Source organism: Strix uralensis, chromosome 2 (assembly GCF_047716275.1).
Source record: "Strix uralensis isolate ZFMK-TIS-50842 chromosome 2, bStrUra1, whole genome shotgun sequence".
Taxonomy (NCBI): domain Eukaryota; kingdom Metazoa; phylum Chordata; class Aves; order Strigiformes; family Strigidae; genus Strix; species Strix uralensis.
In genome coordinates this window covers 45,852,372-45,879,277 of record NC_133973.1, presented here as the reverse complement: position 1 = coordinate 45,879,277, position 26,906 = coordinate 45,852,372, and the positions used below count along the sequence as shown (strand labels likewise).

At 39.8% G+C, this 26,906-nt stretch overlaps 1 protein-coding gene across 14 annotated transcripts in view; it reads right to left on the bottom strand.

The window, feature by feature from the left end:
• DMD (dystrophin) overlaps positions 1 to 26,906 on the bottom strand; it is a 1,145,544-nt gene that overhangs the window by 45,477 nt on the left and 1,073,161 nt on the right. For all 14 annotated transcript variants that reach the window (XM_074858566.1, XM_074858564.1, XM_074858568.1 and 11 more), the window contains 5 exons: positions 21,316 to 21,390; positions 15,884 to 16,085; positions 12,473 to 12,558; positions 9,722 to 9,879; positions 1,174 to 1,340 (listed from right to left, as the gene is read on the bottom strand). In XM_074858566.1, coding sequence (XP_074714667.1) covers positions 1,174 to 1,340; positions 9,722 to 9,879; positions 12,473 to 12,558; positions 15,884 to 16,085; positions 21,316 to 21,390 — 688 coding nt within the window. The remainder of the gene's footprint in view (positions 1 to 1,173; positions 1,341 to 9,721; positions 9,880 to 12,472; positions 12,559 to 15,883; positions 16,086 to 21,315; positions 21,391 to 26,906) is intronic.

The following is a 26,906-nucleotide window of genomic DNA, read 5'->3' as shown; positions in this document are numbered from 1 at the left end:
TTTCAATTCCACCTATTTGTCTTTGGCCATTTATACAAAACCGTGTTAAGTAATTCCGTAGTTCATGAACCGTATCTGGGAACAGGAAAATTAGACTTTGTGGATGTGCTGAAATACTCACATCCCACCCCTAGCCCTTCCTCAGTAATATTTATCATTTCCCAGTTAAGATATTGAAGGGGAATAAAAGCAGAGGGAGAAGAATTTAGATGATTAGAGGAACAGCCTCACTGAAGAAAAACTCAGATTCAAATCAAAGCAATACCTTCATTATTTCTCCCATTTCCCACTGCCTGTGAAATTGCATAGCAGAAAGCACTGCCCCACTACATGCATAAAAGCAACATTCATACTCTCCCAGGTTAGAGCAAAATGATGGCTTTACTATGTGGTACTGCTTGCTGCTCTTGTCTATCTAGGTTTTAGAAACAAAATTACAGAAAGCTCTTTGTAAACAACATGATCCCATAGAAGGAGAAATGCCAATGGTAAAAGAAGACTGTGCATAAAAAGGACAGAAACCATACAAAGCAGCTATTGCAAAGCAAAGTGATAAAACAAGTCTAGGCATAATTGAAAGTGAGTATTTACTGAGCCGTTAAGTGGATTCTCAACAGGCATACCAACACACAGCCATTTTACAACACAGTGACTTATTCATTGCCATAGTAACCATGGTGTTGATCCAGATGTTTAAATAGACCAACAACATTTCCCCCACTCCCGGTTAATGTTCCACCACCAACATTCTTTCTCTGAGAAACGCACATGTAGCTTTACACGTCTGCAAATTTTCAAGGCACTTCCTTGCTTTATACCATGACAAAAAGCAATTCATTAGGATCCAATTCAGAAAATGTAACTGCATGTACAGGACACACTGAATATAAAACAAATCTTATTAGTTGTGCAATCCACCAATACTTTGGTTGAGGCATAGAAAGACTGGGACACAGAGGAAGGGTCATATCTTAACTGACAGATGATTTTTGTTCTCTTCAACTCTTGCATCACTGTACCCAGTCTAGCTGTCACGCTCCCTCGTGTCCCATCACAGTTATTCTTTCCCTGAACAACATGCATAAAATCAAGCACATGATTTGCCTGGAAACAAGCAGAGCTCTTGATCTACCAAGCAGTAGTACAGATAGTAGAGAGGGAGCAAGTTTGTACCTGAATCCAATGATCGGGCACTCCTTGCAGATGTTACACTTCGCTTGGTGTTTGGCGGTCTCAGCAGCAGCCACCCTGTGCAAGACAGGCAGCCACACCATGGACTGTGGTTCCAGTCTCATCCAGTCCAAGAAGAGGGCTGCTTCAATCTCCGGTTTGTTGTTGGCCTGTAACACAGGGGGAAGAAAGACAGGGGCAGAGCACAACTTAATCTGTCTACTACCAGCTAATTAAGAGTTCAAGCCATTCGTTTCCTGCCTACTCCGTATCTTTTCCCTGAATATACTCTAGCTTTTCCCCAAGTCCAGCCATTCATTTAAAAAAAAAAAAAAATATTTCCAGGATCCTGCCTTCAAGTCAGGAACTGAAAACTATTATTAACATTTCAAATATCTCTTTCTCTTATTCCCTATTACAATAGACAGCACTACCATGTATTCTGTCACAGAGAAAATCATCCACTTACAGGATCACCTTTGATGCCTTATCTTGTGTTTCCTGTCTCTCTTATCTGAGCCTGCATAGCACTGCTGCTCACCTATTTTAGAAACAGTTTGTTATCCAAGCCCTAAAAATTACATGTCTTTTGATCAAAATTCCTTTCTCCCTAACATCTTCCATTATCATGCTGACCTTTCTTCAAAACATAATTCAAATCCCTGATCAAGCCTGTTGTTGAACATGTAAACTCTCTGCCTCCTTAAATGCCTCAAAATCCCTCTTCCCACCATATCATCCCTAAATTTCCTGTCACTGCCTGCAAACACCACACAATTTTATCCCACAGAATACAATCGATTTAGCCTCATAGTCCATTACTTCCCACTTTCGCCTCTCTCAACAGCAGAAGTTCCTACAAACACTTCCCAGCAGCCCCATTCCTCTGCTGCTTTCCCATCACATCCTAGCCAGTGTGATTATTCCAGGTATCTCTTCTACAGTTAACTTTGAGGCAGCTCAGTCACAGAGCTGAATCCCATTGCTGCAGGCAACATGAACGCACCAAAAAATGCTATATCTTCCCTACCTGGCAGCACCTACAGTATGGAAAAAGAAACAGCAAAGAGATGAGAAACACAAGGCAACGGGGGGACAACAGCGATCTATCTGCATGAGTAGAGTTCACACCGTACCAGCAGACTAGCCACTGCAAAGAACAGTGCAGAATAAAGGCAAAGAGCAGGAAAAGGGATTTTAAGGAAAACAGAGAAGTAATTAGTCTATGTTCACGAGGAATGTCTCTCCGGCATGCAAGGTGGTGAGAAGTCAGCACAAAACTGATTATCTGAGAACCTGGGAGCTGGTTTCAGTGCTGAAAGGGAGGTGATGGATGAGGTGGAAACAGCAAAGGGCTCTGGCAGGGAGGACGGGAGAGAGGAGGACAGGTCTGCATAGGGAACAGCCCAAGCGATGAAGCGAGATACTGACCCGCTCCATTTCTCTAAACCATCACTATGTGCTAATTCAAATTCCTTGAGACTTTTCTTTCCATGCTACCCAACAGAAACAGCATATTTATGGGCTGAATATATTTAAACCCTCTGTTTTCCTTTTTCTCTGGGCTTTCAAATGCAGCCCTCAGTGCACCAGTCTTTTACATTTCAAACTTCACAAGGCAGACTGTCTTCCTTTGTGGTTCCAAACCTATCTGAAGCACTTAAATAAATAATAAGCATTAATGTATCATGTACATGGAACAAGATGAACAGGGGATTGAGTGCTGGGGTTTCTTATGCTTGCTCTGTTACTTTTCCAGTTTCTCATGAAATCTAAGTTTAGTATGACCTAGCTAAAACCTTATTCAACTAAAAATGCTAGCAAAGAATTTGGAGAAAAAATATCACAACCGATCTAAAGGAGAGAGCTATAGTGAAAACTAATTAGTTGTGTGTTTGGGTTTTTTTTTTTTTTTGAAGCTAACACTGTTTATAATCTTGACAAACAAATTAACTGATCAATACTTGGAAGACTGAGAAAAATGCAAAGTCTCCTAGACAGAATCCCTGGCCACGTGAAAGATGTGGAAAAAAACCCACCCAGAATATCTCCTGAATAATGCATTGCATTAAAATTGACTTAAAATGCTGCTGTAATACTTTACTTAATTACAAACAAAGAAATTTTCTGGTCAGGGCTTTCTTCTTGAGATGCTAGTTTGGGAAAACATCTAAAGACTCTTATGACTGCATTTAAGATCCACGTATACAGATTTCTACTACAGTCATGCACATCCTTTTTGGATGTTTGGGGTAAAACCATCAAACCACAACATATATACAGTTATTCAGATAAAGTCCCTCACAATTTAGTATTCACTACAGATCTTATATGAAATGGAATAACTTTTTTTTTTTTTTTCACACACTGAAATATTTCTGAAGACTTCTGCATTAAATCCTATTCCTTTGTTTTTTCATGTAGCTACAGAATTTAGGAAACTAAAAAGAGAGAAAATCAAAATACAATAAAGTTGAACCAACACTGGCAACAGAATTTGTTTGGAACAGCAGATACTGCCTTCTGCTGCAGGACATTAGTGAATTCAATAGAACTAAATTAATTCTAGAACTCTAAGAGAAAGTCATATTTATAAAATATGATCATCTATATGTCTATTTTTCAGCTAGCACCCAGGTCAGTAAAGGGGCTGGGGAGAGACTTTCTGTGGCTCACTCAGCCAGCATCAGCCAGGAACTACACTGGCAAACCATTACCCTGTCTAGCAGACCACACTTTCTATACAGAGGTCCTCTAAGCCTGAAAAAAATTTTAAGAGGATCTCTTTAATATGCTATTTCTAATAGAAAAACATGAAGTGTGCAGAAATGCTGCAGGGCAAGCTGCAGTCAGAATAAGAATGAGCTACTCAAAGCGCTGCTCTCCACTTGTAGCTGCTTTAAATTTGCAGGGAAAATGTTGCGGCGATGAAAGACTTTCTGTAACACCCAAAGATCTATTTTAATTTTGCAGTCACTGTCGATTGCCAGGAGTCCCAGTAGCTGCCTACCCAGAGCTCTGCACAAAACCCCCTGTGCTCAGAGAGATTAGGTGCATTAAAATGTATCAGAACTGGTTCCGAATTATATTACATGAAGATTTAAAGCCACGTGGAGAAAAGCTGGTCAGGGTCAGACAGTATAGGACAGGCAGTTCTCGACTGTTCCCTGAGCTGCTATTACGATTTTTTTAATAATCTCTAAATCCGGTAAAGGCAGCAGCTGAAGATTTTACATAAGGGAAAAAGTCTGAATTCATATAGTTCGTATCTGAACCAACAAGATCAAGCTGTAAAGAATATTAATGGTTCTTCTCTTGAACACATTTCTGTGCAACTCCCAATTTTTATGGTAATAACAGAGTGAATCGTAAAATAAAATTCATAAAGCCCTTTCCAGCTTACAAGCAACAATTTGTTATGGGGAACATTCAAATTCATTATGTTCCAGACATCTGTTTCTCAGTATTTATTTTGCAGAAACAATGGGGGAATAGGAAGTTGGGTGGTGCTAGCATCTTTATGCAATCTTTGGGAGTTGAATTTTTTTATTCCCCCCCCCCCCCTTCCCCCAGATAGTAGTTTAAAAAAATATTCTATGCTATATTAACTTTATCTATCCATAATATGAAATATGCTCCAAAATACAGTTGTGATTTTACATGAACAATGTGATATGTTTTTGGACAGTCAGACAATACAGCACAAATTTCTGATAACATTTTTGATGAGCTGTATTCTGTTTATGTGCAGTGTAGGAAATTAATTGGAAATAAATTAACACTGTTAATTATGGTGTTTTTCAACTGGGATGGTAAGTTTTACATTAGTCTAGTAAATTATTATTTTGGACGAACTGAACAGAGCAATGGATTCTTATGACTTGCTACAGGTTTAAAAATGCAGAGCAAGCCAGGAATAGCAGTCCTGTCTCCCCGGAGTCAGATTAAACCCTGTTCAACCTTGACTTCCACTCTCGAGCGGCTTCCTCAATACATTCATGTTCCCCCGATTGGTGGCTGGTAAGAAGACAAAAGTCAAGAATTTATTGTTTCCGAGACACGTGCTGTTTCATGGTCAAGAAAGAGAGGATTATTATAAAGGCTGCTTTGGGTGATACAAACTGCTTCAATCTGCCTTGACCCTTGGAGCAAATGCTTAAAATCATTATTTTGACCCCCTGCATTACACTTGACTCCACTGACTACTCCAGTCAATGTTTTTAGTGTTGTGGCAAACAGTACTAAAATAAAAAAACGTGAACCCAGAAGTGAATTAGTGTACAGTTTTATATCATCCACACTTGAAAAACACCATCTTCCTGCTCCCCATCCCCCATCCCCTAAACCATTTTAAAACAGCTCTTTAAAGCTGTTCACAAGTAGGACTCTTCAAAAGTGCCTCCCAAAGTTGGGCCGAGGTTCATAAAATTCTGCTGAAACAAAACCAGAATTGCTGCTTTATGGCATTTACAGCATAGCAGCTTGAGGAAGGATTTGCTAGTTCCCTTAGACCAGCTCTCCCCTGTCAGAGCCAAAAGCAGAAGAAGTGCCCTATTAATAGAAACAAGGTTTGTCTGGACCTCTCAAGAGATCCAAGTCCCTCAACAGTAACACTGCATTTGTACATTGTTTTCATATAGACCTCTAACTATATATAGTTATTTGTACACAGTATTGATATTTCTCAACTGTTCAAAAAACGCCCACAACCCAACCCACCCCTCACAAAAACTGCCCAACCAATTCAAATCACAGCATTTATGGCCAAAGTCACTAGCACGGTCCTGGCCCAGGATTGGCAATACCCAAACTCCACATAAAAGGACTAACAGGCCCCTATTTTGGCTTTTATTTGACTGAGTAAATACACTGGATTTGGACACAGTTAAGTGGTTGTAAAAATCAGGCTGATCTTGAGTCATCATTGATCAAGTGCAAACCTAGAAATGAAGACTATGCAACACAGAATATTAAAATACTTTCCTCTGTCAAAGTGAAATGCAACAAGGTTTAAAATACAGATATGAATTAACTGTACATATTTAACTATTCCTTAGCTTCATCTGCACTAGTTTTTTCACATTAAGTACTCCAAGTACACCCTTGGAAGAAATCATACTTAAAGCAATTTATAACCAAGAACCAAATATCCAACATTTTATTGAGAAACAGCAAGAGACATTTTCATCAGAGCTGCACTCTGTTTTCATATCACATTTCTTAAATGTCCCATGTCACAGTAACTCATCCAGGGCAGTGATTCCTAGGTCCTATTTACACTATACAAGGAAAGCATATTAATAATTTTCCACTGTGATTAAAACAGTGCATATGTCCTTCAGTCCATATCAATTCCCATCCTGTTTACTTATAAAACGTACCCATCACACAAGTAAAAAGGAACGGGCTTTCACACTCCACTAATACTGAATTCACTCAATTTTTCATGGATCTATAGATGGCTTTGATGCAGTCTGAGCCCAGGCAGAACTACATAGTCTTCAAATGGTCATTAGATCAAGCTCTTTGCTCTCACTTAAAAATATTTTTTTTTTAAAATCTCGAAGCAGAAATTATACTCCCCTGCCCTGCATAGGAAAGATGAGTCCCATAATATCCTTTTTCTTCCAACAATTACTATCAGCGCCTTCCCTTATATGAAGAAGACTATGGAAAGCAAGAGTCAGTGCTGAGGGGATGAAAATTAACGGGGCAGCAGCAGCTGCAGCCTGCAGTAAGGGGACCTGCTGCTCCTCAGGAGCAGGCAGCGACGTCAGGAGCGGGCAGCGGGCAGGCTGCTGCCAACAGCAGGGCTGGGAAGCCCAACCTTCATTCCCAAGGACTTGTACTTCAAACCAAAAAACTGGAGAGATTTCCCCTGTTATTGCTGGGAACAGTAAACATCCCTTTTTTTTCTGCTGTTGTGCAGACAGACAAGGCCGTTGCCAGGGCACCTAACCTAAGGGGGCTGGAAGAGCCGTTTCTGAAGCACACGTTTGTTTCTGACTCTGACATGACTGCAATTTATTGCTGGCTTCTCATCACCAGAAAGAAAAAAAAAAGGAAAGAAAAAAAAACCTAAAGAAAAAGCATTCCTCACTGTGGGCGTACAAAGACTTAATTTAGTTTCCACACAGTAATGTAAACTATGAATCCCCACGATATTTTTAAAAATTGAATTATCCCAATTCAATAAAATGAGGCCGCTGGGAGCCCCATGCAACCCTCCTTGGCCATCCAGCTCCTCCAGCCGCTCTGTTTCCCAGGCTGCTCCCTGCTCCCCCCTGCAGCACCTCTGCGCTGCCCCCCCAGACCGAGGACCCTCGTGCCCTGCATGCACCACCATCCCACACCCAAAGGATGTCTCTGTGCTCCCCTCCCTCCCTTTCTCCTGGAAAGGTCTTATTTCTTCCCCCATCTCCGTTCCTGGCTGCTCCTTTCTTTCACACCTCATCCTACCCACCCTTCTGTTTCCTTCATCACTATTACTCCTACTACCATTCTTACCATCATTCCCTAAGTGTGGCCTTTTTTTTTCCCACACCTTAGTTCCTTCTCCCTCCGCTCCATCAGGGCTCTCCCTACACTTGGGGTTTCTGCTCCTCTTCCTAGGACTCCATCCTGCCTATTTTTGTATTTCCCCTTTTTGTATTTCGATTGAGCCTCCCTCCCCCTTTCTGGTCCTCCTAGAAGACTGCTGCAACCCAGGTCAGAAACCACCCTCCCACTCTGCAAGTTAAAATGTGGCTTCACCCAGAGGAAAAAGAGAAGATGAAATTCCTCTTACTGTAGGTAAGAAGAAAACCCATTTTTCAGTGCACATAAGAGAAGGAAACCTGAGGTCTCCCATGTTCTGGTTTATGAATGTGTCAAAGCTTATGCCCAGCTGTGCTTGGGCTGTTTCTAGAAATGCCAGCAACTGGATGTGGTACAGCATTCAGCCCGCTGGCATGTCTTCATTTGTAACGACAATGTTGCTAACTCATTTTATTCAAATAAACATTTATTTCAAGGTCTTCTTCCTACTTTATAAAAACTGTTTTTGTGTGTTCCATCACTATGAATTTTACTGTTTTTTTCCTAGTATAAACAAACAGAATGGCAGCCCCCTTTCCAAAAAGACATGTTTTTGTTAGACTCCAAGGTCACTTATCAGTTTTTCAACTGTTCTAAGCACTGTTGCCATTCACTTGGGAAAACAATAGGATCCAGTGACTCCTAATTTCTGAGAAAGGTCATTTGCACAAACAACTTTTTGACCATGGATTTGCTGCAGCAGCATTTTGTGTTGGTGTCACCTGAAAGCCCAATGTGGAACTTGAGGCTTGAAAGCCACAGCAGTGTCTAACCCAGCTATCAACATTACTATGCATAGTTTATCAGCATGGGTTATCAGCCAGGATATGGCCCTATAAAACATTGATTTGGAAATGGCATCAAATACAGATTAGAATTATAAAAGGTCAAGACATGAATGATGAAAATGGGAAAATGTAAATCTGTTAAAGAAGGTCAAAAAATACAGAAAGCAAACGTCCCATCACAACTGAAGGTTGTTGTGATTTTAGAATTAGATTCTTTTCATAGTCACTGTGTGTAAGAAGACCACTTCCAAGCATTAGTATTCATTGAAAAAACCTTGCTGTGTTTTGCTTATTACAGAATTGAAACTACTACATAATGAAACTTGAGCAGGAGGCAAAAAAAAGCAAACAACTCCCCCGCCCTCAACCAAACAAAAAATCCCCCGGGGACAGTTAGGGGATGGGAAAAGCGCGTTTCTTCCATTGTAACGTAGAAGATGCATTGAGAGTTAATCACAGACCATACATTACCTCCCCTCCTCTACCTTTTCATTAAGCAGCTGTCTTCATCTTGTGCATTCTGCTGGTGGTTAGGATAAGGATGAATAATTCCCTTAACTCTTTTCCTCCCAAGATTAACTAATTTACAAGTCTGAAAAACAGCCTCCAGTTTGCCTGTGTATTCCTCAACAGACAGGACAGGAATTCTTTCAGTACTCTCTAAAGAAAACTGGCATTATCCATTCAAGTGGTGGAAAGGAGCTCATCGAGCACTCCTCACCCCTGGACAGCACTGCAGGCAGTTGCTCCTTTCCTACTGCTCCCCTGGGCGCCTTGCTGTCACTGGTATGTATAGGCCCAAAATTTAGATTAACCATTGCTGTTCACCTGCATGGCAACAATAAACGGTGATCCACTGCTGGCAATAGAAAACTGTAAAACCAGGAGCTGCTGTAACAGAGACTTAAACTGACTGCAGGATTCAGTTACAATATAAGCCTTGATGACAATTATTTGCTGTCTGGATAACAGCATAATCTGGGCTTCTTCCACCATGGCCAAGAGAAACAGGCTAATTCAAACACATCTTGTCAAAGAAGCGGTTTAATAAACCAAGGAACACCACCACTAAATGACCCTCAGCACCCTAATCCTTCTTCCAGATTTTCAATCCTCTTCAGAACAGACAGGCTACCTCAACACAAAATACAAATCGGAAAACTAACAGCGAGCAAACATGAACTTACAAACTGGAAGCAGCTTCTGACGCTCGGCTCGATATTGCTGCCCCCGAAGGAAGCCACTTCCCCCAGCTGCCGAGGGATCTGGATGGAGTCGTGCAGCAGGAGCCCCAGCCGGCGCTGGTCACAGAAGCCAGTGGAGCTTGCCACTTGCTTGAACAGGTCTGGAGGAAGGAAAAGCACACCAGAGCTAAAGCACTGCTACCGGGATGTGGCACACAGCATGGAAGTTTGCATGGTTTCAAAGGCTCGCAAGTGCAGGCATGGCCTTGGAGGACGTGAACACAAATGTCTCTTCAGTTTGGCTGCTTCTCTTCCCATAAACACTATTTTTTTTCTGTTAAATATGCAGTCTAGTGATAATTTTTAACATCATTACTGGCTTGTACCTGGGAAGAAAGGCCATTCTAACACAGCACCTGTGGCATTACTGATAATAGCAGCTGTGATTCTGTATCACAGCTAACTGAACATCAGGATCTTTGAGCCACAACACCACAAATCTTTTAAAAACACCATTTAAGAGTAAAATAATCTCATACAACAAACAGCACATTTTCAAGTCTTAGCAATCAATGTAGAACTCAGAGAATCCATTTCTCTTTCAGATGAGCTGAACTGAAAAATGAGAGGTCCCGAAATTCGATATAGTATACCCTTTTGATCCAAGAGCATTTCTAAAATTAAAGAAAAACATTACAGTATGACAGAACCTGCCATCCACCAGGAATGTTAGTATCATATTAAGTTTGCACTTCAGAAGTGAAACGTCACTTGAAGCCATGTTCTGTTACTGCAACATTCTAGAAAAGAATCCTTACAGGACAGAATTATTATCCCTTTGTAAGCTCAATTTCATTTGGAAGAAATTAGTTAGACTATGTATACATTGAGGAGGTTTTAGAGTTCACAATAATAAGAAAAATCAGGTTAGCATTAACTGAAATATTTATTTGATAATATCCCTGTCGACAATACATGACCTGAATAAACAGTTGTTACTTTTCAAAGAGTTAAAAAAAAAAAAAGAGCAAGAGATGGCTAGAATAAAATAATGTCCTTTTTTTGGAGCTGCTTTAATATTTCACCTGACACCGGAGATACAATTATAAAGGTGCTTCAGCACTGCTTGAGATAACTTTCCTAGTGCTGCTTTCACATGTGTTTTCTTCCAAAGAAATAAATGGATAGAGAAAGGATTATGTTTTAATTACATTAAATTCACTCTTGCCAAGCCTAGTTTTATTATAAATAATTTTGGGATAAATCCTTCCATCACCTCTGCAAGCCTAAAGACTTGTGCTGTAGCACAGCCGACTCTGCTCTGCTGCACAAATGAGAGAAAAAATTATAAAGGGTGCAACTTATCGCATACTTGCAGCAATACTAATAGCAACTGCACTACAACTTCAGCATGGATGGGGAAACCAGACCACAGCCTAGCAGGGACAATTGCTTCCTCTCCCACAAATAATTCAGCTTTCAATTTCCCCATCATTAAAACATTAAGTGTTCTACAACCTTAAAAAGGGGGGTTATGCATTACTGTGCACACACACTGCAGGAAACTATAACATGAATAAATGTTTTCCTTTATAGCTTTGATAATCTTCAATGAAATATCATTTTGGGAAATATCTGTACTGAGTAATTTTCTTAAAAGATTTTCTGAATACTTTTTCACAACACCCACATGAAACATCTAGAAGTCTAAACTGTAACATTCATAGTGATTGCCCTAAAATCTGATCCAATTATACATAGTCATGCACAGACACTGTTGTTGGAACTGTCTCTTTTCTCTTTAGCATTCTTCAACTTTCATTAGTCGAAGAGAATAATAACAATTGATGAAGAACTGCAATGGTATTGGGACAAATCCGAAAGGTTATTTTTTTAGTGTTTTTTTTTAAATGCATGAATGAGTAACACCAGTTAATTTAACGAGAAAGTTGCTCTTGAGAACTACTCTTATCAGTAGTTCTTTTCTGGATCCTAGCCTCACTAATGAACTGATTCATTAGTCAGATAGAACTAAAACTTCAAGTGGAATTTTTTCAAGTATTTAAGCATTTGTTCTATTAAAATATGCAAAATTTGCATACCTTTACTACTTATTTAAAGGTAGCAACTGTATTTAAACACATTGTACATAATAAGACCCTGACCACATTGTGGAAAGTGTTTTAAGAAGTTAATGTATTTTAAAATGGTGTAATGCAAGATGTCCTGTAGACACGCATTTTTGTGTATGAAGGTGTGCTAAACCAGTGGTCTCCAAAGATGCGTTCTTGTACCCCAGGGAGTGTGCAAGACAATCCATTAGGGAGCAGTAAGAAAAAACTGTTTGTATTGTTAATAAATAAAATTTAAGAACAGTATTTATTTCATCTTTATCACATCCTTTTTTAACTTCTATTTTTTGTCTGTTTTGTAATGTACATAATGTATTAGTGCAGTGGTACATGTATATAATTTATAAATAAATATACATCTATTGGGAGGGCATGCTCAAAAGGTTTTTACTGGCAGGGGTGCGATCAAACAAGTCTGAGGACCACTGTGCTAAACTACCTAAAACCATAGCAAACTGAAAAAGTAACTTAAAAGTACAAGGTGGAACAAATTAACACACTCTGCATCTGGACTATCTAAAACACTGCCTCTGTATGCTACTTCAATGTTTATGCAATAAATAGGAGGACTAAAACCAGAATATAAACATAAACTAAAAGCAAAAGAATTACATTGACTTACATCTATACTTATCTTCCAGGTGTGCTTTACAAAGGGATACAACACCCGTTTTGAAAGATAAGACACGGATCCTTCCTGTTCGGCCCCTAATGAAAAAGAAACACTGGTTGATAATATGATCCATTCATGTCATAATTTGTTTACTGTAATGAAGTTCACTGCAGTACCGTAGTCATTATAAATGAAGTCCTACACAGAACCATGTTGCACAGATAGAAATGAAATATAAAATATGGTTGCGACTTCAACAGGCTTAGCTGAATTGGACTGTGCTGTTGTACCAATTCAATCAGAAATGGTCTTGTCTGGAAATAATTACCTCCTTTTTTATGACAAAAGTGAGAGTAAAGAGTCTTTACCCTATGCTTATTTGAACAGGCTTCTCTATGAACTGCTGCTGAGCTGTTCTCAGAGATGAAGTCCCTGACAGAACAGCAAACCATCCCTTTGCCGAAGACAATATAGCTACACTTTCATTAGAAATACGATGTAGCAGTCATTTTTAGAAAGTGTTTGCTTACTGGGTGTCAGCCCTGCCCTGACTGGTTTGAGAAGGCAACAGGGAACTAAGCACAAAAAAAGCAGCCTCTGCCAGCAGTGTGCAGTGACAGAGGTACTTGTAAGATATTCAGCTGAATGATGAAGCCTGCCTAGAAATCAGAAGGCAAGCAGGCTGTACAGTTATGCCATTAACAACACGGCATGGTTTCTGAGCAACTCCTCGCAGCACTCAAAGCTGTCCTGGGCAGTGCCAAGGGGCCGGTATGCTCCACATCAGTCCCTGCGCTGCCTCTGGTCAGCCTTCCCCTCATGCTCGCTCCTGCCCTGTAATGTGCTTGTGCTATTACTGTTGCTTTTTAACAGGACTGTGAGAAAAACATTCCCCTCTGCGCTACAGGTGACGCAATGACAAACCTTCACATCCTCTCTCAGTCATCTGGTTTAGCTCAATTTACTTGGAGTTGCTGGCTTCCCCCAAGACTTTTATTTCTGATAGTATTTCAAATATATAACATCTACTGCAAACAAAGACATGTACAACATAGGAAGCTAATGCCTAAAAATGACATTTTTGAAGCAGTGCCTTATCAACAGTTTTGAAGCATCACCAGTAAGAACACAACTGGGAGGAAGATAAATCATGTACAGGCATGCCACAGGCATGCATCAGGCTGAACTGTTCGACAAAGATGCATGTTGTCTTTTGAATCCTATGAAAGCGCTGTAGGAGTCAGCACTGCTCATTTACCCACGTATCTCCCCTGCAAACCCTATAAAAGGTGGAGATGGGAACAGGTGGACAAAGCTGAATTTAGAACTTGCAACCTTTTGCTAAAGAATCTTGAGTATTCCATCACAAATAAGCATTTGTTGTTTACCTATGCTTTCCACACTCCACTCCTCTTACGCCTCTCCCTCAAATCTTTTCCGAATTAATTATCATCTGTGCCCTGAGAAACTCCTGCTGATGAATACCAGGCTCATGCAAATTATACAGGAGAAGAATGTAGAATGATGATTTCCCTGCAAGGCATATTAAATTGAAACTTGCACGAATCACGAGTTGTTCAGTTCACTCTCCTCTCCTCCCAAGTCAAACCAATAATTTAGCACACTACTGCAAAAGAGCATGAGTGACTGATCAATTAAAACAAATCTGAAACGTGTTGGATTTGCAAAGCTGTGCCCATAATTAGATCAGTCACTGACTGTGAATTTGATTAATATCTTTACAAATGACAGTTTTCAATTATAAGAAAAGTAAAGATTCAGTACATTTAATTAAATGTCTCCAGTACTGCTATGCAGTTCGGTTGATCTCTGCCTATTAAGTTTACAACGAAAACTAAACACAGGTAACCCCAAGGTCACCTCTCTTACCAGTGTAATTCAAACCTGAATTTTGGCAAAATAGCTACGAGCTTTCCTCACGCATAAAACACCTCTCTGTTTCATTGTGTCCTGCAATATACAGTTCCCTAGCGTACCTCGGGAATTGCCTGGAGGCAGCCAATTATAATTTCTAATGTACTTTCAGCACAGTGCAACATAAAAGAAAACTAGACTGGACGTGGCAAATCTGAACTGGACAGTTCAGCTTAGGAGCAGCCCGTGGAACAACCTTTATTTCCCTCTCTGCCTCTAACATGGCTGACTGGAATAACATCCCTAGCACATCTTTTCTGTTTTTCGCTAATTGGGTATCTTCGTTTATATGTTATTCATAATTGATAATTCAGAAGTGGATCAGAGTTCTGTGGAAGCCAAAGCAGATTAAAGAAATAAAACTTTGCCCATTCCCTACTACTGGTACACTACACAAAAATATAATGTAATCTGGGTAATCCACTTCACGGGATATTGCAGCTGCTGCAGAGGATGTTATAAGCAACTGACTTATTGGAGGTGATCCTGCAGAAAGAGACTCTGTACAAAGCTGTACTTTTCTTTTGGTAGGTGATCATGGAAGCTTCAGTGCTGTCATAAAGGGTGGATGAAAGAACAATTTTATGGCACTTCAATATGGTTCAAAATGTCAATGGAAATAAAATAATTGATCCATGTCCTTCCATTTCTATATGTAAATGTTTATTCTGTCACAGTAATGAGTGTGTCTGGCTGAAGGTGGATCTTAAGAACCTTAAAAACACAAGGACTTCCACTGACATTTTTTTTTCACTAAATTTACCAAATAATAATCTTGTTCTAAAATTAGCTTATTAACGTGTGTTGGAATTTGTCTATGCGTTCTGAGCAACATCATTAACCCACTGAATAGGAATACTCAACAATTTTCTTAAGGTAAATTTACTCTGTTGTATTTATACTTATAGGTACACTTTTTAAAATTAAACTTCAGATGAAGGATTCCTCAAATCTTGTCACTGATATGGGTTATAAACACATTAGATTAGAGATTAACATCTTCCATCTTTGAACAAGAACTAAAGATTGAAAGCTATAGAAAATGGACAGCTCTGAAAAGGTTTAACATCTGGAATTACAGACACATGCAGGAGTCTATGATGGTGTTCACACTGTTCCTTCTTGATAGTTCTCTTGAATGTCTTTATCTAAATGAATTAAAAAAGCCATGCAAAGCCATAACCTACAGAGGACATGCAGTCCCAGAATTGCTCTGAACACAGAAACCTGTTAAAAAAGTTCCGTTTTCCAGCTCTCTCATTGCTTAGCTTAATAAAGCTAGGATTGTAAGCCTAACCAAGGGCTGTATTGATTCAGCTAAATGCAGCCATTAAACCATCAGGTTTATTAAACTTTCCCTTCAACTACTGTTTTCTTCAGTTTCAAGCCATTGATTTTATAATGAGGCCTGTTACCCCTTCCCCCTTCCTCTTGTGCTGTTGGGGAAGCCCCTGAGCACTCCATCTTCAGAGCACCCATACATACGTGTCATAGACATTCAGCAGCCAGTTGAGGCACATGTCGACGCAGAGAGGAACATTGACCAGGTTATTGTGCTCTTGTTCCAGTCGATCGTAAATGGTGGTCAAGCAGTTAATGATCTGCAGAATATCCATCGGCTGGTCGTTTTGTTTGAGGTTGTGCTGGTCCAAGGCATCACATGCAGCAGACAGACTCAGGAGATCCACTGTTAAAATAAAATGTAAAAATCACAATAAAGATTGAAGAGAAACAGTGGTTGCATTACCCATAACCAAAAAGCAATTGAACAATTTACTTGGTTTACATGCCTGGCCAGAGGACATTTTATATCCTCTGAAAGTCACATGCAAGACGGGTTTCAAGACTCCTACAGGTGCACTGTTTATTCAGCTGTGGTCTTAGAGGAAAGTGTTTATAAAAGTGAAATCTAGTTCATTTTTAGCTGTACAGTACCTATTATGCTATTGGATCCTATGGAAATATTACATGTAAATTACTATGTAAGTAAAAATTACATATTTCATCTTTTATATTTCTACAGATAGGCTAATATTTGACTACTGCATTCACCACATGTGCTCTAAACATAGTACATGTCGTCAGCTTTCCTGAGACGTGCCGTCCATTTCTTATAGAAGTCAAGCAATCTTAACTGAACCAAACTCCACAAGAAATATGCAAACAGATCACAACTGAACTGGGATTAACCTCTCCGTTACTCTTCCTCTGGTAAGAGCATGGAAGAGAAGGTTCCCGAAACATTAAATGACCTCTTTCATTTATTAATGAAATTTATCAATTTTTAATTCTGCAGTGCATTTACATTTATAAATACCTCTGACATTATTAAGACACATTTAAACTTATCAGTAAACATATAACAGAGGTTTTTGTCACAGACATTTAAAAACTTGATTTTCATTCCAATTTAAGTCAGTTACATTTTGAAATTCAGATGTCCAAGGCAAAACAGAACTTCCCTTTCTAAACTCAGTCTCTGCATATTAACATCAACAGCAGCATCACATTTTAGGAGACATCAAATCAGAGAGTTATGGGATATTGGTTTACAAAGTAAAACAGGAATAAGAACAAAAGAAATCAGAAAAATGAGATTATTGATGCAGATCTTCCTATTGCCACATGAAAACCCTCTGTAATTCCTTGCAGTGAATTTCCAGGGTGTGAGCAATGGGCATATTAAAGCCCAGATACTGTTAGTCCTGCTCATACCATGAGCAGTCACAAAGTGCAGCATGATTCAACATGACTCGGGGGAGTAACATCTGACCCAAAATGAACTGCCCAAAATCATCCAGGAAATTCTTCACAAACGGGAAATTAATTGACCCAACTGTAAGACCAGTTTTGCTCTCATTGGAATAAAAACGTGCTTTACTGAGTCCTGGTGAGCCACATCTCTTGGTAACATCAAAAAAAAATAAAAAATGTGCAGAGGCTAAATGCAGAACCTCATACAGAAATTTTTTAAGAACTTGATCCAGCTTAAGAGCCCATGTGCCAAATTCACACTTGGGTATCCTATTTTACCAAGGATGAAACTGACCCTCTGATGTCCTAGTGGAAATAAAAAACACTTTAGCTGCACACAGGGCTGCTTGGTAATGCTGTATGGACAGTACGCTGGGATTTCATAATTGCAAAATAATTTCTGGAGTATAAATTTCATTGGAAATCAATAGGGACTTCTGCTACTGAATCCCTTAAGCACTTCTGAAAATTTCACCCTGTGGGCCCGACATACCCAGTGCTAGAGTGAATAAGGAAAGATTAGAATGCTATCCCCATTATTATACCAAGAAATTTAACTTCAAATCTGGGGTTTTGTGGGGGGTTTTATTAGAATTTTACTTTTTTCTACATTAGCATATAGATATTTATTAAAAGAAAATCCTTTTGAATATTATGTTTAACCTACTAGCATATAAAATACAGCTGTTCTAAGGTCAGTGTTATATTCCACAAAAACATATTTATCAGACCCATTCCTAAGAGTCTCAGAAAAATGCTCTTCTTCTAATTATTTATTAGTCAAATTGGAAATAGAGCACTGCCTTCACAACACCTTTAACTCTGAGCTTTAGGCTGAACTCTCAGTTCCTTTGAGACTATGAATCAATGGTAATTAAATGAACCCCTCAGGCATGTGAGTGGCAGCTTAATTATATATGCAGCTACTGCTAAACATGGGTCATTCCACTTTGTGAAAGCTTTTCCCACTAATAAGCTGCAACTTCTGAAAAGCCTTTCACCCCGCTCTTTATCAACCTCCTGTCCTATCTTGAAGTTAATAACGCATGTTCATCTTATAACAAGCAAAAAGTGCTTGCCACCATGCTCTACCTTAGGGAACTTCTTTTTATGGGAAGAAGAGTGGCTCTGGCCTTTGTCACATTAAGCTCCTCCTGCACCTTTCCCACCAAGATTAAAGAAATGTGTGTGGGGGTTCCTCTCCCAGAACGAGAAATTGCTTATTTCTTTCCTGAAAGCAAATATGAAGGTTCCATGAATGACAGACTTTCAAAAGACAAGCCCTAACAGTCAGATATGTATTGAAGAGTTGTATCTTCATCGCTGTTCAGTGATTTGCAAAGCTTTAATTGAAATAAACAATAGCACTTTATGTTTTTTACCTTTTGTGGGTTCTCTGCCACTCTTTTGTTCTTTTCTATTTAAAATTCCAAAACTGACTCTAAAATTTGTGTGAGTGGTACTTCTAGCTTATTTTGAAATCTAACTCATCTATATAAATATTTCTTTGGCCTCTAAGGCACGAGAAAAAACTTTAGGATGTTTATAACAAGACACCAACCCATGGCCAGACTGCCAGAAAAGTATAAAAGATGACCTCATAACTAACAAACTGAAGGACAGAAGTGACAATGAACAAGCAGAAGAAAGCATGCTGTGGGGGTCACATACCGATCTTAGGGAAAACTCAACATATGGCTGGTGATAAAAAGTATTAACGGTGCTCCCAGAATGCAAGATCATCTCTGTAACCAGCTGCTGTTGGCTGATACATTAAAAAAATATATTTAATCTAGCCTGCATAAAATTAGAGGAAAAAAGCCCCCTAACAGAAGTTCTTGAATATTTTCTTTTGCTGCCTCTACAAGAAAAGTTTGTGAACGCATCTCATTTTATTGACATCACAATGTTCAGATGTGGTTTTCACTTGAAGATCACATCTTTTAAAAGTAGGAAAACAAGAAAGTCAACATACTTTGATGTGATTATCAAAGAAAACCATACATTTACAAAAAAAAGGTGCAACAGTTACACTTGGCATGCCCACAATAATTTCAAAGGCTGGGACGATAGAGCCACACACTAGATTCTTTAAGGAAACGCAATACACAAGCACTTATTTAAGGATTACCATTTCCCATATTCTTCTTTAGGTGTAATATCCTAGTGCCTTAAAGTTCATTGGGCTGATTTACAAACTGCAAAGAACTAAGTACAGTTTATTTTTAAAAGTGTTTCCATTCTTGTCACTGAGAAATAGGATGTACATTCACTTCTGCGGGCCTTCTACTGTGCACACATCTTTAGAGTGCTCCTCCGTAGACAAAACTGCTCTGCTTTTATGAAGTTTGCAGAAAAGAATATACAAATATATGTGTTTAAACTCCTGAAATCTTAAAACTGAAATAAAAAGTAAGAGCTGAAAGCAGCACCTACTGCAAGTAGAATTTAGGGATTTTTGGCTATGCATAGGAGCCCTGAAACCCAGCACTGTGCTCTATTTCTACTAGTGCCAAACTGCAGAAAAAGAATTTTGTAGGAACTTGGGTTTTTTTAAAAAAAAAATCTAATTAAACTGCGTTCATAAGCAATACTGAAATCATAGAATACACAATGATGGTGTCTTCAAGCAAAAATATTTGTAAGAACAAAGACTGCTAACCAAATTCCTTAAATACTTCTCCTTACATACAAGTATGAAGAATGTGCTAAAGTAATCAGTGTAAGTACCACTGCATGTCTCTGAAAACATCCATTCTCAGAAAACCTACCTAAGTGTAACCTTGAGAGATTAACTGACTTCAGTGCATAATTACAATTCCACACTGTAAAGTCCAAGATGAGTCCAGAATTATTCAGTGGTAAGAATCAGGGTAATACAAATAAAACTGGATGCAAAGTTTTGCACTTTTAGCCGTAAAAACCTGTTACACTTGCGCGCTGCCAGCTAGAGAAACCTGTAATTCCAAAAATTTTAGTTCCTTACTTCAGTGCTGCACTGATTATAAATACTTTTCACTGCATATCACTTCAGTTTCATTACATTGCCTTTATACAATGAGTGTGGCAGGAGTGCTCTGCCATGGAAAGATGTTTGTATTTCTGATCATCATAATTCATTCTCTGTCATTGCATTCATGTTGAAATCTTTCATTATGTTATAAGACTTTTCACTTATTTTTTCCCTTTTTTCTATTTCTTTTCTATTTTTTTATAAATTCAGAAATTAAGTCTGTTCATGAATGGAATTCACCCATGCTTATAAGCCTAAAAGTAAACATGCTCAAAAACACTGAGGTTTGACACCGTTCCAGAAAGCATGTGAGCACAAATCCAAACTTGAGATAAATCAACAGTTGAGACATTTGCAACTGTGTCAGAAATTTAACTCTGTAATTAAATGCCGAACAGTGAATGTTAAAATATTTTAACGGCCCTCCAAATCGTACTGCCTAATAAACTGCTTGCTTTGGCAACTTGTTGGCCTACCAAGGAAACTATGAGCAAATTATTTAGCTATCAGGTTACAATAAGCTGAAGAGGAACTGTAACTCCAGTGACAGGTAGAATACCATACACCAGTTGAGAGAATTAAAATGTTAGAACATGCACATCACTAATATACGGCTGATGAGAGACTTGTGAACATAACCAAAAGCTGGGGAAAAAAATAAGCTAAATGTTTATTGTGATGATCTCATTTAAAGGCAACAGTCCCTCAGGGTTCAAGATTCAACTTAACAAACCATTATCAACTCCAGCTCTGGAGTGATTATTTCACCTGAACTCTCACTGTTCCCGGTATACTACAATCATGTCCCTCTGGTCTTGAGCTGTAAAGCCATGGTTGACACAGGACGTGGCTTCAGTAATGAGCACAGTTAAAATACCTGGCTAAAGAGTATAAAGATTAGAAATATGTAAGGGACGTTAACTTTTTCCCTGATCTGCTGTCCTGTCTTACAAAGGACAGATCTGCAGACCACCCAGCACTTTGGTTCTGTAAGGAATGTGCAAGACCCTCCAGGTGAGAGGCTTCCATGCAGTAGGTAGAGCTGGGGGTATCTGTGGGGGTGTTTTTCTGCTTCTGAAAGTTGCAAATCAACTTGTGCGTTGGTCATAAAGTCTTCCTGGCAGCAGGTGAGGCACAGGCACATACTTACGGCAGAGGGCTTTCTGCAGCCTGCGGAGTTTCATGGCAGTCCTGTATGCCGAGAACCTGACGTTGTTCAGGTCAGCTGTAGGGAGGAAATATTAAAATAAAGGATCAGCTTTACACCTTAGAAATAACCAGACTTGCAAAGACGTTAAGTTGAACTAGAAGATTATACTCACTGGTTAAAAGAAGAGAGGAAAAAATATAAAGCACGTTAGAAACTCTACTTCACTGAGCAAAAGCCCTCAAACCTTGTCAATCAATCATCCAAAAGAAAAACACAAAGTCCTAAAGTGTTACTTCCTTTCGTTCAAAGGCACTGAATTTAAGAGCACTTGAAAGGAAACATCAGTGACTGCAGCGCTGTCTGAAAACACCACAGCCTTTCACACCCAAGGCATCGTGAGAGAGATAAGAACTTGAAACTTCTCCTTGTCTGCCCAGCGCACCAGCCAGGCTACCTGCAGTCAGCCCCAAGGGAAGAGCTCTGCCCAGGAAAAAATAGGTGACTCTCAGCTACTGCTAAAGGTTTTTACCTCTAAAAACAAAAGTGAAACTTTTGTGCTTTCCACCTAAGCAGATCCCAGCCATGCCCTGAGATGCAAAGCCAGCTCACCCAGCCAGGCAAGGTCCCAGGTTCCCACCTCTGAAACAGCGAGGAGCTAGTGGGCTGCTGCAGCACGATGGGGAACGGCACCCCACTAGGAACATGTGGTGTGAGCAATTTTTGCTAGAGCCTTCCTTCTCATGCTGTTAGTGAAATAAGGACATCAGCACAAGTGCCCACTGAATAGTTTAACCATGGCTTGAAAAACCTTGCAGGCCTCTGCAGACACAGGGTGGGCCACACACCAAACCAGCCACACCACACCAGAATAGAGAAGCCTCTCAGCACATGGTAGGCTTGTACCGGCTACCTGAGCATTATTCAGCACCGAATTGTGGTGATCTCCACAGCAAGGCACAGCAACTAGTCTGTAGCCTAAGAAGCAAACACTAGAGAAAACTGAAAAGAAAGGAGGGGTTGTCTTGGACTAAATCTGGCCAGGAAACTGCATTTGCATCTTTCTCTTCTGTGAAACCAGACTGAGGAAGATGCGCTTATTCTAATCTTGTCCCTGGCTTTGCTGAGGGTGGCCTTGGGCAAATCCCATTTACAACAAGAATGAAGATAAAAATCACTGAAAGTGAGGTTGAAACTACTGTGGCTGAATTCCTGCCATCAGTTTCCAGTACCTCGCTAACTCATGATTTACAACTAGATTTGGCATACCAAGACTACAGTGCAGATACACCAACACTTGCATTACTCAGAATCAAAATCAGGATGCAGTGAACATGCAAATCTGGCAAAGAGCTTTGTTTAAGCGAGTAGGTCAGCAGATACTGAAGCTAACTGTATGCAGCTTCGAGCTGGTACCTTCATCAAAGAGAACCCCGGTAAGCCATCATGGTTGCTGTTTTGGGGCCAAGTCCATGAACTGACACTGTTTCCCAAGTGCCATTGCTGATGGCTGCACTGGGAACCGGGGGCGGGGGGGGGGGGGGGGGGGGCGGGGGGGGAAGGGCAGGGACAGGGAGGCACTCTCATGTACCTCAGCACAGTCACCCCCACTGCTGAAAAACTAGACTGCTGCTGGCATGCTTTTGGCCCTGTCACCTACCCAACACATTCCTGGGCACAGGCACTCCTGGGCATTTAAGCAGTCTATCAACCGTTCCCAACAGATCAGTTGGTATCTTGTAATTTAAGGGTTTTCTAGCACGGAACGGGAATGTCTGTGCCACACAGTTTCAGCACCCAGCAACACAATACAAAAAGAACATAAAAAATAAATGTACTGGCTCAGAATAAAGGTCCATTTAGCCCAGTAAACTGCCTCTAAGCCTGACAGACTCTTAGAGAAAGACTATGATGAAAAACAGGACAAACACAAAATAGTTCCTTGCTGGCATATGTGCTGAGGTGCTATAAAGCTGTTTGCAATGTGGTAGCTTGGGCATAACTATCCCAACGTCATTTACAATGCTGTACAGGTATAGGTAGCAGAGGGAATATAGTCTCAATTACATTAATTTTAATTAAGCTGTTCTGAATGAGTAATTTGAGGTTTGATAATTCAGTAGTTTTGTATACCTTAATGAAAGCTGTAGAACGTTTCTAAAACACGTCTTACAGCAGAAGGAAAGGTTTCAGCTTTGCATATCATGTCTTCTTCATTGCACAGTTCCATACACCTTTTTAATGGGCAGTTCTCCTGTGTATTGTTCCTGCCAGCTCCCTCTCTCACAATCATCCTGACAGGTCCAGAAGCCTTAATGTGGTGTGGAATACAGTGAGCAATTTAAATAAAGCAACTTAATTTGTCTTGAAGGGAAATTAATAAAGCAGTCTCTTGCAAACACACTGTGACTTCAGTTACATCTTGTACCCTTGTTGTAAATCTGCACTTGCATTCTGGAAAAGAATATGCACTAGATTATGACTAGCATTCAATAAAATGAAGAAGCCTTCCCTAAATTTTCCCTGAGTATTCTGAAAAAAGCTTCAATACTATTATTTACATTTTAAGAAATATTAGTAAACATATATGCATATTTCAGGCCTTGACCAGGGCAGAAAGTAAAATCCATGAAGACACTTAATCCTAAAAGTGCTCTAGTTTACCTCTATTTTCCTGTATATGTAACACACACTGAATTTATTATCAACCTTAATGACACTGCTGCCAAGAAGCATATGCTGTAAATGATCAAGCAATGTCAGGAGTTAGTTTTGGAGCCCTCATCTCAGGTTTTGGGAAAATAGCAGCAATGTCATCTTTTGGTTCTACGTATTGAGGCCAAAAGTAGCCGTCACATGTCTCCACGCCCACCTTCGTTGCTGTTGTCAGTATGAGCCCATGCCCAGTTACTGTGCCCCTGTCAACTGCTCACCTCCTGCTGTCATTATACCACCACCTCCGTGCTCCTGATGGACAGCTCTCTTACCAGGTGGTGACAGTCATTTAAGGTCACTAGATCTTAATGATTTAGCCTTTTCCCTCCCTACTCCTATGAAACTGTTGGTGGTATCTTTCATCCCCCGGAGCTACTGCTGGAACAAATGTGCTGCTCTGTGGAACAATGAGGGGAGACCAAGCCTCTAGTAATTAGGTTCAAAATACTTCCCTTGCTGGTATATGACCCCATTTAAATGAACCGTAGAAGATAAGACTGTCAAGGAATGAGACATGGACACTGGGCTCAGGAGTGCTGGAGGTAACGTCACCACTAACAGCAAGGGAGGAGACTTCGAGTGAGGCAGCGTAAGGCGCTGCCTGGCCACAAGCCAGCCGCCACTGCTGGGAACATGCAGAGGAGGGAGGAAGGAGGCTCAAGCAGCAGCAACCTTCTGAGGGCCTGTGGAAACACCAGCAGTTCCTCTTTGTCCATGTTTGGTTTTTCTTTCCCTTCCTGGGTCCTCAGGGAAAAAAATCTGATGCTTTTTTCACTCCCAAACAGCCCATTAAAAGAGTCAGGACCCACCAGGTCTCGACTCCAGAGCTTTTATAATTTCTGAGCAGGTCAGAAAGCTCAGTATGTCATGCAAGCTTTCCTGCAGCTCTTTCTTCCCACTCCTAGAAAGTATGCACCATCTCATCCAAATGAGGTGGTTAGAGGGTTGAAAAGCCCTTGGAGCATGTGAAACTTTTTCAGGTTGTTTAATGACACTCCCAGTCCTTGTTGCTCAAAAGGTAACTTTCAAGCTTTGAACAAAAAATGTAAAGAGCATAAAATGTTTATGGTCTGAAACAATGATGTAGTGGAAGAGGTCATCTGGCCCCGAAGGGAACAAACTGAGGAAAGGATCACATGGGAGTTTTTGGTGACACTCATATTTACATCCCAGAGCAAAGAGAAATCACGTTCTCCCATCACTCAGCCATGAATGACCTCTCTGTTCAAGGGAATGTAAATCTTCCTAGGGGAGAAGATTTAAGATTGCGTTACAGAAGAATCATAAGACGGGGCAGGTGCTTACAGCTGATGCCTTCACAGCAATGAACAATTCCCACCAACACAGCAGTAAGATCTCTCCATGATCTTCCCAAGCTTCTGCTGAAGCCCTCCCACTGTTGTGGTGAAAGGAGTTCAAAGTGCTAAAGCATCAGTGACTCTCGGAAATCAGGAAATCTCCTTTTGCTGCTTTCCTCTTTTCCTTATAGACATGACAAGCATCTCCCTTTGCTTCATGCCAACTAATGCAGCAGGGAGAAGGTTACCTAGAAAAGTGATATCCTTCATGTCCACCATGTGCCTACAGCATCTGAGTATGTTCATGTTCCTGTGTTCATTCATATTAATATGAATAACATTGAACAAGAACTAGCATTCTTATTACACATGAAGCTTTAATGAAGAGGACTTCAGACTGCTGATAGGAATTACTCAAATCAGAAATATTACGGAAAGATGATCAGATAATTAAATCCTAACCTTCTCTGCATAATTCTGCATATTGAGAGAAATCTCAAAAGGTAAGGGCTACGTTCTTCCTCAAAAGAGCTAAGACACCCTCAACAAATTTTCCAATGTTGTATTTCTACAGTATTGTAGAAACAGTTGTAATTACACATAGCAGATCCTTTTGCCTGTGGATAATCAGGTAAAAAAGAACCTCATTTCAGAAGTGGTCAGTGATTTGTATCAAAAATTCGAACTACCTGCTGGAATGTCCCACTGACTACTGACATAGTATCAATAAATAAGATGTAGATTTTTTTCCTTTTTTTAAAATCCTCCCATGCCAAATTCCAGATTTTACATAGGGATATAAATATTATTTAAAGAGAAAAAACAGATACTCATATTCTTCAGTCTTACTGCATGAAATAAATTGGTAACAACTAAAAGCGATAAAAAAATTAAAGAACAACAATAAGTTTTTGAAAAGAACATATTTAATCAGAGGTTTAGCATCCAGCATGGAGGGATATTTGTTTTTATTTTTAAGTAGGCACATCTATAACCCAAACAAGATGTTTTACCTTAGGTGTTGTAACTGAACTGCTTTCCATGGTGGTTCTTAAACAGACTAACTCCCCTACCATTGCTCCAGCTGCTGAGTGTTGGGATGTTTCATTTGACAATGTACCGTCCTCTACGACAGACTAATCTCACTGAGTGTTTAAAAGCTCTGGGATGGGCCAGACTACCTCCCGTTGAAGGCTGTTCATGTAATTTGTCTCTCACACGCAATGTAATCTGAAGGCATCTCAGGAAGTCCTTTCTACTTAGAAACCACCTTGTTTTTTACTTTAAAGAGGGTTACTTGTTTATATTATTGTGATGTTTATTGTTATAATTGCTTTTTAATTAATGAGGACAAAACACAGCCATTTCACTTGATTTTATGGGCAGCAATTTTCTCACTGGACACTATCAAACCAAAAAGAGCGGTTTACATGCTTCGGGTCATAACTATCTCGAGTAAAATTTGGCAAGTTAACAACTAAATTATTTGAAAGAAATTAGATGTTATCAGGTCAAATCCTCATCTTCATTTGATAAGACTTACAGAGTTCTGAGTTGGGTTTTTTTTCACTCTCTTATTTG